The following is a 12,759-nucleotide window of genomic DNA, read 5'->3' as shown; positions in this document are numbered from 1 at the left end:
CCCTTGCTTGGGCATAGTAATTGCTAGTTTTTTGGTTTCCTTGCTGTTTACATAGATTACTAATGTATAATTTGTAACCATACCATGTGCTTTGTTTTGTTCTGTTTCCCCAAACTCAGAAAAGCAGTGCAGCAGGTACAAGAAAGTATTTTCACTACAGATTCTTTTAGCCAGTTGGACCTCCATCCACATCTGGTGAGTGGCAGGAAGGCTCTGTGCCTTAACAGGATGTTTAAGGGGTGGTGTTTCTTAGAGGGATGAGAGGTGCACCTTTATTCATGGTACCTTGAACAGGCTCACCAGTACTTTGTATCAGTCTCTTAGCTCAGTGTGCTGGCCAGTATCCTAACCCAACCCGAAACACAGAGGCTCAGCACCTTTCACTGTATGCATCTGTAATACCAAAACCACAAAATGCTATTTAGGGGTGCAGTATTTTAATAAATCTGGTATTTCACAATGTACCAGCAATGGTATGATTCTGATAAGCTATTAGAAATATTTTGAGGACATCGGAACTTTTCCATCTGCCTGCCCTGGACAAGTAATGTAGAGAATAAATATCAGTCTCCTGGTTTTTGCTGTATCTTGTACTCTAAAAGTAAAAAAAGAGACAGCTTGACAATGAAACCTGTTTATTCCTGTTAATTCTCTCCCTAGATATCCACCATAACCACTGTCCTGAAGATATGTAGTATGACCAAGTAAGTAAATCAGTATAAAAACTTTGCACTTCATTGATTGTTTATTATACTTAATTGGATTGTGAAGACCACAGTACTTGTTAGGCTATCCCACTTCCCATCAGGTTTATTTCTTTCAAAATCTGGGACAAGAATGTAACTCATAAGTTACATAGTGAGTCATTGTCATAGCTGGAGACGGAACTTTGTAATCCTAGCTTCTAATTTGGTACTGGAATCCTAAAATCACCTTTTTTTGATCTATCATATCTGATGTGTATCTGCAGACTTCCCTTAAAACTCATCTCTCCTGATGTAGCTATACAGCAGAGGTGAATATGTGGAAATTGGGGTAAACTGTTCTGAAACAGTCAACGTATGTTTAAACCTTAAGTTTCTGTGCTGTGTTGGATGTGTATTTCCTGACTTGTTTGTTTGTTACACAGTGTTCAGAAAGAAACAATCCCTGTGCTCCTGCAAGGCAAAGATGCTCTAGTGAGATCTCAGACTGGTTCAGGTCAGTATCTGGTTGCCAGTTTCCCTTCCTACAGCATTTTAAACTGGATTCCAAATTAAAGAACCAAAACATCATGTTCCCAGTTCAGCTCACAAGAGTGACAGGCTCAGAACCCTGGCGTGGGACTGCCATGGCACAGACAGATGCTGTGCAAACTTCTGTGACAAGCCGGTGCTGGGACTGAATGTTGATGTGCAGCTGCCAGCCATTGCACATGGGCCTGTTCCAAGGCTCGTGCTGGGGATGCAGGGCCAGGAGGCCAGTGGAGCTAAGCAGCACATGCTCTCATCATACAAACTTACGTGCTTGCTCTACAGTAAACTGTCTTGATGTTACATTTTCTTGGGTGGACAGAGCTATTTCTTTAGATGGATCTTAGTTGGGATACTACCACCTCTTCTTTTTAGTGTAAACCCTCAGAGAATAGTCTGTCAATCTTCCTTTTTGGAAACTTCTTACTTAATTAAAACATTTCCAGGCTCTGGTTTCAGTTTAAGAATAGTGAGGTGAATGGTACTTTAATTTGCAGGAGTACTGCAATTTCCATTTCTTTTTTTTTTTTTTTTTTTTTTGATGGAAACTCTTCCAATTTTCTCTCTTTAATGAAGGTAAAACTCTTGCCTATGGGATTCCACTTGTACAGTCTTTACAAGGAATGAAGACCAAAATAAAGGTAGGTGCAACTAAATATATTTGCTCTTGATAGTAAGATTAATAAAAAAATAAATTTCAGCTGTTATCTTGTAGTAATTGGTGTCTGTCCTTAAAAAGGTCAAGCAATCTCTTGCTGTATTTGTGAACGTGACTTACATGATCCTCCTGTGCTGTTGAGATGATTTAAGAACCATGCAAATATTCTTATATGTAAAATGTTATACATTCCCCTTTACATCAGAAAAGAGATGGTGGTGTGGTGTTGATACTTGAAAGACTGTTGATTTTTTTATTTTTTTTTAAAGGGGTGGGGAGTGCTCCAAACTGTGATGTACAGGCTTATAGTAAAACCCTTCAGAATTCACTTTGTCAGCTAATAGATCTTAGAAGTGGAAGTGTCCTGTGTATTAGCTCTACGTTCTTCTTAGCAGTCCTCTTTTCTTCTCTGTTTGCAGCGGAGTGATGGGCCGTATGCACTTATATTAGTCCCAACAAGAGAGGTAGGTGGCCCTTTTTCTTTCTGTTTCTGTCAGAAACTGATTGCGTGAACACTGATTTTTAGTAGATGTGGATCCACCAGGGACTGAAGACTGTCCTAGGAAGCATCTTTTTGCCCTGACATAGTGTTTGCTCTCTGAATGCGTGTTGGCGTTTTTGTTTACTGCCATACCAAAATAAGTCAGAAGACTTCTCTTAAGGTTTCCTCATGCAGCGAGATCTAATTTGGGAGGACTGGAGAAACTCTCTAGTTCAGTACATGGGGGGAAGAAGCTTGCCTAGTTCATACTGCAGGAGTAAGGAAAACCAATGAAATCAGCTTTGCAAGCACGGAGGTTTATACAAACACTTAGCTTATAAAGCCCTTTTTTTCAAATCCAGAAGTGAATGCTGAAGATGAGGCTACCAAGAGTTGGTTTCTCCACAGAACTCCTCTATTTGATTTATGTTATTTGCAATTGCAAAAGCAATTTCAGAGGAGGGTATCAACCTTTTTCGTGCATGTCAAATGATAATAACTTCAATGTAGAGAACTGATGGCAGGTATCTAGTTTGGGGCACAGTATTCCATGCAACCTGCAGTGCAACAATATCTCAGCTCAGTTCCATGAAAGGAGAAAGCTCTGAAGCTATTTAAATTTTTTACAGCAGCAAACTCAGTGCCTTGCTAGGATGCTGTGTGAATACTAAGCATGTAGGAAACTGTTCATAAGCTTGTTTAAAGAGCTGCCAATGAGTGCGCTTATCAAGATATCTTGTAATTACAGGTGGTATTACTTTTCTTTCTGTTGAAGGTAATAGGCTTTCTTGAGAGCTTGGCAAATAGTATGTAATGTGTAGTCAGAGCAATTAAAATAGTTTTATTCCTGTAACTAAGCCCTAGTCACATACCCGTGTTCCATGAATGAGTCAGGGTGGCACCATTGCCTCTCAGTCTTCCTCATTGCCACAGCAGCAATGTCTGTTGGACAGCACATGAAACCCAACAGCTAAATGTTTCCTACTGACCAGGCATTTACCTTTGCAAGCTTTGTATATCCCACCGCTGGTTTGCTGACTGGGAAATGGAGAGGTAGAAAGGTCCAGTGGCATGATCACTCCGTGGGTCAGGTGAGGGGATAATGTGGCATGCACCGACTGCCAGAAGGTAGTGTTTCAACTGCTGGGCTGCATTTCCTTTTCATAGTGTTTTGTTTGTTTGGTTGCGTTGTGTTTTTTTGTTTTTGTTTTTTTCTTCCAGAAACTGTGCAGTTTTCCTTTTTACTCTTCTAGTGGAGCAAAATCTTTTGTGGTTTCAGCGTATTTTTTTCCCTGGGGCATTCAAAGAGGCTTGCAGAAGTCTGTATTGTCCTGACAGCTGGCTTGTGGAGTTGAACCAATAGAGGGGTTTTTGAACAGGTCCAAATATAATAAAAGAAGGATTATTTAAGGGACTAAAATAATAGGCAGCTTGTAAAAGAACAGTTAGGGACATATTTAGGATTCTGACAATATGTGGAACAGACATCCAGACATCTTACAGATTTTTGAGGCAAAGAGGGGATTGCTGTCCGTTAGTAGGCTTTCTCAGAACTCACTTTCTTGTATTGAATTCCACAGCTTGCAATCCAGAGTTTTGATACAATTCAGAAGCTACTGAAGGTAAGAATTCAGTGAATTCAGTTCAATTTTCTTTCTTTTTTTTTTTTTTTTTTCCTTTGAGCCTCTTCCTGTAAGATGCTAAGCAATTTCAGTTCCTGTGAGTTCAACTGGGTGCTTAAGGAAATTCAGCATTTGTCAAGATCTATGGTCCTGCAAGATAAATCTGTCTGTCTTTAAACACATTTAAGTATGATTTTCTCTGTGACATGTTTTTAAACTATTAAATGATCAATAAGCTGATTAATTCTGGCACCTTAGTTACATAAGTTTTCAAAAACAAGTCTAGTGATCTTCATGCTTTGTTTTTAGATATAGCTGCCATCATTTTAGTCTGAGTTATGAATGAAAACTCTCATGATGACAAGTACCATTTTACCGAAACTGTTACTAGGCAGATGAATTTCAGATGGGGATTAGAATTTAGGTGAGCCACTTAGCCGTTTGAATGGCTGGAGAAATTAAAAGGCTTTTGAAGATCACTACATGATAATATATTACTTTTATCTGAGGCAGGGTATCTTGGGATGGAGCTAGAAGGTGTCTAAATGGTTTGTCTGATCCATCTTCCCACCACATCTTCTGTTGTTCTTTGAAATAATAAGGCATCTTCCAAATCTTTGTAGTGCTGGAATTATCAAGTTAACTTTTATTGTGTCGTGGTGAGGTTTAAAGTACTTGAGTCTTCTCGACTCTTGACCTGGAACTCCAGTCTGTTAATATTGAGCAATAGTAGTCTGTCAAGACCTTGAGCAATTGAAGGTGGTCATCAAAGAATGAAGTCCGGATTGGTCCACGCCCTTTAATTTTTCTCTTTGTTACCCGTAAATGTGTAGCAACCATCAATTGTTACAGTAACCCAAAAGAGACTATTTGGATCACAATCTGACTGGAGAGTGTAACTTGCTTGTGTAATTACTGAGGGAGAAAAAGGCTAGTTGAGCTTTTCTTGATGCAATTACTCTAATGCCAGCTGCTGAGATTATATTGGATGGATCTTGCTAAGACATCTTTCTTATTTCAAACCTGTCCAAGGAGCACTTTTTGTTAGAAACTGTTTTGTTGGAGTATTTTTGGCAAGCGGTGACCCATGCAAACTTAAGCCTATTTACCAGTCACGCATTTGTGCAATCCTTACAAGCTGTGCTCTGCGTCTGTCCTGCATTTCTTGTCAAGTGAGGCGATGACAGTCCTGTGCTTTGATTATCTCCCCTGTAAATATCGGGCAATATTGGACTCGGTGAAGAGTCAGGCCTCATTAAAGTAAATGGCAAAAACTCCTGCCAGTATCAATGAGATTGATATTTAATGTGCACATGGTGGCTGTGTGCCTGTAGATCTGTGTGTGTACAAATAAACTTTATAGGTCTGGTGTGGGTTTGTTTTTTTTTTTTTAATCTTTCTTGGCCACAGGAGGATATTGCTTAAAGGCGAGATGAAGGAATAGCATTGTAGCTTGTCTTTGAACATTTAGGTTACATGGGGAGAAGGGAAAGAAATATTATTATGTGAGTGAAAGCGGTGCAAAAGTGATTGCATTTCTATTTTCTAGACAACGTGGGAAGCAAGTTACATGCCTAGAACCAGAGGTGCCATTGATATTTATCTGTGGGTGAGAAAGGGCATATAGGCTGTATCTGTTAGATCAAATCAGGCACGCGCTGCAGTCAGCTCTGGTCTTTTCTCTTTTTGCCCAGAAAAATCATTTGTTGGATTAGGCTCTGTCTATTTATTAAGAAGAATCTATGTTGGTCTTGCTTTTCCTTTCTGTAGCCGTTTACCTGGATTGTGCCTGGAGTGCTAATGGGGGGAGAAAAGAGAAAATCAGAAAAAGCCAGGTATGAAACCAACTTCTTAAATTGTATTTTGGGTTCTTCTGCTCTACAGCCTTTTTCTCTACTACTCTTCTTTAGAGTACTTTTCTTGGTGGGAGAAAGGATTGTGAGTTTGGATCAAGCTGTGATCCCCCTGGATCTTACACAGATACAGTGACTGGGTCAGCAGGAAGTATTCACTTTCCTCAGTTGGATCTATTTCTAAAATGTTGATGAGCCTTCTGAGATGATGATTTCTCGTGTCGGTATTTTTTCTTTTCTGACAAACACCTGTATTTGCTTATCTCCAAGTGCTGTCTACAGTATTTGTTATGGGGGAAATTGCTTTTTGGAGAAGAGATTTCCTGGTGTTAAAAATCTTTCTTTTCCCTTTTCAAAAATTGTATTGTAAGCCAGTAAACCAAAATGGAATTTTCATTTGTCTGTGTGTAAGCATACACAAAAAGAAGTTTAGTCTATGCAGTAGAAAGTACTCAGAATAGAAAACTGAGCTTGCATGTTGTTTTTTTTTTTAATATTATTAATATTTCTTTCCACATTGTCTGTATCGCTGAGTATGCCACTGTGAATATCAGTGATGATTAAGGGTAAAATTTGGCTGTGCAAGAAATTACAGTTTTAATCAATGAGAAAGTACTATTCCTGCTAATTTTACTATGTCTGTGATTTTTTTTCCCTGTGTAGGTTCCAGCTCTTCATTCTGGTTTCCTATTCCACAGTCACTTGTAATATGTGTGTTTTCTTTTCTTTTTTTTTTTTTTTTTAATCAGATTACGTAAAGGGATAAATATCCTTATTTCAACTCCTGGTCGACTGGTTGATCACATCAAGTCCACAGAATGTATTCATTTCCGTCGCACTCAGTGGCTGATCATTGATGAAGCAGACAGGTAAACTTCCAGGTGTTCAGATATGGAAAAGAATAAAGATACTGTCTGCATCTACATTAGATAACGCATTAAAAAAAAGTTCTTCAGCCATTTATACTTAGTGGCCTCAGCTAAACCGCAGATAGATGTCTGAGATTAGGAAGAAATATCCCCTTTGGACAGATTATTCTACAATTCAATTGCAGAGATTCGCTGAGTATTCTGACATGTCTCAGCCTGTCAAAAGTTGAAGGTAGAACATAAAGCTAGATGGGCCAAAGATCTGATCAGCTCTAGCACTTCTGCTGTTCTTAATTGGCTTATGTAGCCTTAAGACTTTCTTCTCATTCCTTAGAGCATCTTTCATCATCTCGGTTGTTTTTGTAGGATCCTGGACCTGGGCTTTGAAAAAGATGTGACTGTGATACTTAATGCTTTAAATGCTGAGAAAGAGACACGTCAGAATGTCCTGCTCTCAGCCACACTCACAGAAGGTAGGTTATAGACGTGTTGTGTTTCTTTTAGCTGAAAAATTCACAGGGAACTGTGAAATAGCTTGTTGAGATTTATTATATTATGTCCCAATCTGAAGCCCTTTGCAGAAGTGGAATAATGCCTATTGATTTTTGTTAGGTTTATGACACTTCTTCATTAATGGAATTTCTGTCAGGGTATATACTTACATAGTCCTTACATATGTCACACACACAGCAAAGTCACCATGAACCTGGGAAGCACTGTTTTTGTTTGGTGTTTTTTTTTTTTTTCCCCTTACAGATGCAGAATTAAGGCAGAACAGGGCAGCTGCTGTGTGATTTGCTCGGTATTATACAAGAAGTCAGTTGCTGAGGCAGGAGTTGAGCCAGGCCTAGTGACTCTTAGACTCTATAGAGCGGAGATCTGTTGTGTTTTTCCACACTCATCATTAAAAAATGGAACTGCCAAATGCTGTCTATCTGGATGAGACATTTCTATCATGTAAAATAACAATTGGCTGAAGCAGGGCTTGTGACACTTTTGGTGGAGTCTGCAGCAACTAAGCCTGGCTGAGCCCTGAAAAGTCTGTAGATGTGGAAAAGTTCTCTCAGTGTTTGAAGCATGGCTCATGAATTCCTTGTTTTTCCCAGGAATTGCATTAGCTGTTCTGTATGTGAATATATCGCCACCCCCTCCAGCAGCACCCCAGATGGGGCCTCATGTGTTTTTCATTTTCTGTGGTTTAGGTGTGACACGGCTGGCTGATATCAGTTTGAATGATCCCATCAGAATTTCCATAGCAGATGAAAACCAGAAGAGTCTCAAAGCAGCGTTACAAGCAGATAGTAGTCCGTCAAGCTGTATGGACCAGGAAAACTTTGCTGTTCCAGAGCAGCTCAAGCAGTATGTCATGATGGTCCCCAGCAAATTGAGGCTTGTCACGTTAGCAGCTTTTATCCTTGAGAAATGCAAGGTGAGACTCTGCTTGCATTTATATTACTAAGTAGCCCTTTGCACTTTTTCACTCCTACATCTCTTACTCTGTCAAGGATAGCCTGGATTAGATCTAAAGCTTTGAAGTGCATCTAGTGTAGAGGGAGCCACAGGAGAGCTGAGGTGTTCTTGCATCTTTCATGCTGACAGTGAGATAACTGCAGCATGTTCCTGTACTACTTCTGTGGGCTTAGCATTTGGTGTCAAACCTCTTAATATACCCCATTCCTGGATAATTTTATCTACAGAAACAGAAGTCACAGAAGTATCATGAGATCAGGGAATTGGGAGAGGTGTGTGGGAAATGGACACATGCAATTTTTTTTTTTGTTTCCTTGCAGTTTGAAAAGCGACATAAGATGATCATCTTTTTCTCCAGCTGTGAACAAGTGGAATTCCACTACAATCTCCTTCTAAATGTCCTTTCAGGAGGGCTAGAGTCTGAACAACCTAAACATTCATCTGTCTCCTCTGTGCACTTAGAGTTTCTGCGACTGCACGGCAACATGGAACAAGAAGTAAGCACCATCAAAATGTCAGGATACCCAGTGTTGTTCCTTACTCCCTATGATTTATTTTGTGGTTATTTTGGGGCGGAGGGCAGAAGAGAGGACAGAGTCATTTCACCTCTGGGGGCCTCATTCTTCCATCTGTTAATGAGAATAAGAATATTGTCCTACTTCTGGAAAGTACTTTGGTAGCTATATCTGAAAAACACAGCTGAAGAGGCAAGAGGTGTTATTTCAGCAGGCTGAGGCAGCCGTTCAGTATTCCCAGTGGGCACGCTTAAACCATTTATGTATCCGTGGTTCTCTCTCATGCAGTCAAGAAAGGCTTTTAATGCCAGAGGCAAACCTCATCCCAGCCCCAAAATGTTACTACCCGAGAAGTTGACCCTATTGGCTTTAAAGAACGGTGTCTTGACAGCCTGTTCTTTTCCCTGAGATGGAATAATAGCAATATAACGGTGATTACCCCAAAAAATAAGTCTAGGTTTTAGCAGAGTGGGATAGGATGGAGAGCTTGGAGTCTGCTGCCGGGAGAACAGTGTCGAGTAAGCTGTCACTGCAGCGTTTCTCTCAGTAGCTGAGGGAGCTCCCTTGAAAATTCAGCCCCAGAACCTGCCCTTGGTCTGTGATGGAGAGAGCTGCTGCTTTACTCTCGAGCTGCACAGCAGACATGGTAAATGAATAGATCTCTTCTGAGGAAGCAAGAGGTGAAGAGCCATTGTTTTTCTCACTCATTCCCATCCTGTGGAGACCAGAAACATGTGCTTTGCTGTCCCTGCATTCTGGCCTTTCCTCAACCTGCCTGCCTGAGTGAGCGAGCAGGCCTGGTCTGGCCCAACTCTACCCTGACCAGCTGTTAAGGCAACAGAACACCACTAAGTAGCTGGCACCAGGGGAAGGGTTTTGCCTTTTTAGTACCCAGTGTGTAATTAGTGCTTGATGTCTTCAAATTAAGAGCATTAATGGAGCTAAATTGTGGATCCCATATGGTACTGCTGAGCACGGCTGCTGTCATTGTCAACAAGATACAGCGTGCTCTCTTCTTTAATTTTTGTCAGCAGAGGGTTCAGCGTGTCGGCAAGGCCCAAGTTTCCCTTCTTTCCTAGAACAATTCGTCTAGCTGGGAGTCAAGTACATCAAGCTTCTCTGTCATCAACATAGCGGCCTGTTCACTTAACCTCTAGCTAGAACTCTGAGGAGAAAGGCTTGGAACATGGAGACAAGGTCATTTTGGCAGGAGGAGGAAAAAGGGCCAGGAAAGAGAATAGGATCATGTGTCAGAGGCCACAGACAGTCTGAGCTCTGAAAAGGACAAGAACAAACGGAGTAAAATCAAGGAAGTGTGAGTGTCTGTAGGTGGATGGGTGTTACTGGCGAATGCTCAGACCAAATGCTACTGAGGCCTTTGGTTGCTGGTGCTCAGAGGTGGTGTAGTGTGACAACAAATGTATCGCCATTTGGGACCACCTGAATGAGGCATAGTTGTTTAATTGTTACATTAGATACTTCACTTTAGGATTGATTGTAATGTGTGTACACACTTAATTTTTCTGCTCTAGGAAAGAACAGAGGTCTTCCAGGAGTTCCTAAAATCCAAGACCGGCATCTTGCTTTGCACTGTAAGTAACTTAGAGTCCCTCTGCAGCTCCATGATAATGGGCCCGCCTGGTATCTAATGGTAGAACAGAGAACTTGGCACTGAGCTGTAATTCCAGCTCACTGTCTGACCTTGAGGAAAGTCGTCTCCTTTTTCTGTGTTTCATGTTAAATAAGGTCTGGTGCCCTCTTTGCAAACTATTGTGTGATCTCTTGCTGTAAGACACCACAAGCAGAAAAAGTGAGTATCATACACAAAAGCCTCTACGTGTTTTGCATGGCCTTATGTTTCTGCAAAAATCTGTTCATTTGAAGCTGGAACCTTGCCCTCTATGCGCAGTCAATAGAAAACAATCCTAATTTGTAGCATGCTCCGTAACTGCCAGGTAAATTGGATGCAATGTAATATTTCCCGTCTTAATGACTACCCCAAGGTTAAAAACAAAAACCTGCGGGATTGGAAGGGAAGCCCAACCAGAGAACGGTGTCATTAGAAATGCACACGCTCTGCTGCTCTCCATGCTTTGCCCTTCAAGCTTCCTTCAAGGGTGCTGACGGAGAAATTCTTGTCCTCTACTGAAGTTTGCTGGCACCCTTGTGTTGTGGTGGCACCTTCCACTTCTCGTTTCTGACCTGTCGGTGCCACAGCTAGCCTGCTGCAGTGGTGCAGAAGGCTGCACGATTTGCTCTCTAATAGTGGCAGCTGTTGATCTGAAAATGTGTGAATCTTGGCGATTTCTACCCACCGCAAACTTGTAAATTACAGCGATCGGGAGTAATTAGAGCTGAGAAAACCTCTCTAGCTCTGAAATGACTCCTGTTCTTGCAGCACATTGTTCTTAAAGGAAACTAGTTGCAATTTTTTGCAGAAACCAGGGGCTGAATTTTATCTCAATTTCATGCCCACAGTATGAACTAGGACTGCCATGTATATAGGAGTGTTTGAGGTAGCATTGTCAATTTACATATTGTATCACCTGTAAAAATGCACTTCTTACCTTCTTGTCTTGGTCCTGCTTGTGTGTACGGTCTTCACAATGATTTGGTCAAGGTCAAAATGTATCTTTGCAATGCGTAAGTGTAACTATAATTTGTTTTTTCTGTATTTGGAGGTAATACTTCAGTGTCTCAGTCAAGGAGGATAGCAAAGCTTAATCATTCACTGGTGCAGATGGAGTATTTTGAAGATAAAAAATGTCTGATAAATGCTGAATACTAAACAGCTAAGCTTTGTTATCCTTCATTCACATTCTGTCTATAACTGAGAAATTTCAGGGACATCTCTTGTTACTGAAATTTCACTCAGTATCTTTCTAAACTCATTAAATTGCTCAGTTTTAGACAAAGATAAACAGAATCATTGCAATTGCTCCTGTGTCTTTTATTGGGATCCACTTCCTGGGTGAGACAATTTGGAGGGGAGATGCAGCCTGTAGCAGGAAAAATACAACAGGGTAGGAAGAAAGAGGAGTTAAATAAAGAAATCCCAGTGGATGGGATTCCCCTCTTGAGACACCGGAGATGTGGCGTGATTTCCTGCCGTGCCACAGACTCCGTATGAGTGGATGTGGAATTGTGATGACAAGGCAAGTAGTCACATCAGCTGAGCAGTGATAGTTGTGTGTTTGCTCCTGACCTGCCGCAAGTGGGAGGTAACGTGAACTGGCCGTGCTCGCGGTGAGGAGAGTGGTGTAAGGCGATGCATTTATTGTAATCTGACTTCATTGCAGTCTGAGCTGTTTTGCATTTATTGCAAGGCAGGGATGCAAAGCCCGACAGTTACAGTTCCTGTGGCTCAGCTGGCGCATGGTTAGCATGTTAAGCGCAGTAAGTTGCATGTCGAAGTCCAAAGTCTCTCTGTGCTTCAGCTCCCCGTCAGTAAAATGGGGATAGTAGCACTGCTCTACCTTACAGAGATGTTGGGAGGACAAATGCATTGAAAGCAGGAGGTGGCCTGTTACCACAGTAATGGGGACCATATGGACACCTTAATATAGAGATACACTTTGCACTAGTCCCACATTACAGGTGCCTCCCCAACGCAGATGTCCAAAGGGCAGCCAGGCACTGTGACCACCTCCTGCCTCCGAGGGCATTGCTTTTTTCTGACGCTTTTTTTGTATCATATCAGCAAAAACCTTCTGCGGTAAGATGGTTCCGTTCCCTTCGCTGCGAAACAGTGACTAGTGCCCACAAAATTTTGAAACCTGGCTCACAAAAGAGCAACACAAATAATGTTACCGTCCTTTCCTTGTCCCTTATGCCATGTTCTCCACCCATCTTTCCGCTCTAGTAAGCAATGGGACCTGCTGTTCCTTTTATTAATTTGCTCCATGTCATATGTATATTAGTATATTGTATAAAATATTTTTGCAGGCAAAATAAGCTGGCAGGCAAGAAAATAAAGAAGGGCTGTGTATCTCAGAGGGTCTCATCCAGATTTATTTCTCTCTCCTTCGCTGAAGTTCTTTGCGGCTTCCTTTGGGATGT

General features: G+C 41.2%; 1 protein-coding gene across 6 annotated transcripts in view; it reads left to right on the top strand.

Moving 5' to 3' along the window:
* DDX31 (DEAD-box helicase 31) overlaps positions 1 to 12,759 on the top strand; it is a 63,454-nt gene that overhangs the window by 18,387 nt on the left and 32,308 nt on the right. For 5 of the 6 annotated variants that reach the window (XM_084494045.1, XM_084494042.1, XM_084494043.1 and 2 more), the window contains 12 exons: positions 120 to 195; positions 661 to 704; positions 1,130 to 1,200; positions 1,809 to 1,873; positions 2,310 to 2,354; positions 3,952 to 3,993; positions 5,764 to 5,828; positions 6,596 to 6,715; positions 7,082 to 7,188; positions 7,918 to 8,144; positions 8,506 to 8,682; positions 10,233 to 10,292. In XM_084494045.1, coding sequence (XP_084350171.1) covers positions 120 to 195; positions 661 to 704; positions 1,130 to 1,200; positions 1,809 to 1,873; positions 2,310 to 2,354; positions 3,952 to 3,993; positions 5,764 to 5,828; positions 6,596 to 6,715; positions 7,082 to 7,188; positions 7,918 to 8,144; positions 8,506 to 8,682; positions 10,233 to 10,292 — 1,099 coding nt within the window. Of the gene's footprint in view, positions 1 to 119; positions 196 to 660; positions 705 to 1,129; positions 1,201 to 1,808; positions 1,878 to 2,309; positions 2,355 to 3,951; positions 3,994 to 5,763; positions 5,829 to 6,595; positions 6,716 to 7,081; positions 7,189 to 7,917; positions 8,145 to 8,505; positions 8,683 to 10,232; positions 10,293 to 12,759 lie in introns of all 6 variants that reach the window. The other variant, XM_084494046.1, reaches the window with a different exon arrangement.

The sequence above is a fragment of the Aythya ferina genome, assembly GCF_964211825.1.
Source record: "Aythya ferina genome assembly, chromosome: 20".
Taxonomy (NCBI): Eukaryota; Metazoa; Chordata; class Aves; order Anseriformes; family Anatidae; genus Aythya; species Aythya ferina.
Note: the sequence above shows the minus strand (reverse complement) of the source record. Positions and strands in the feature narration are given on the sequence as shown.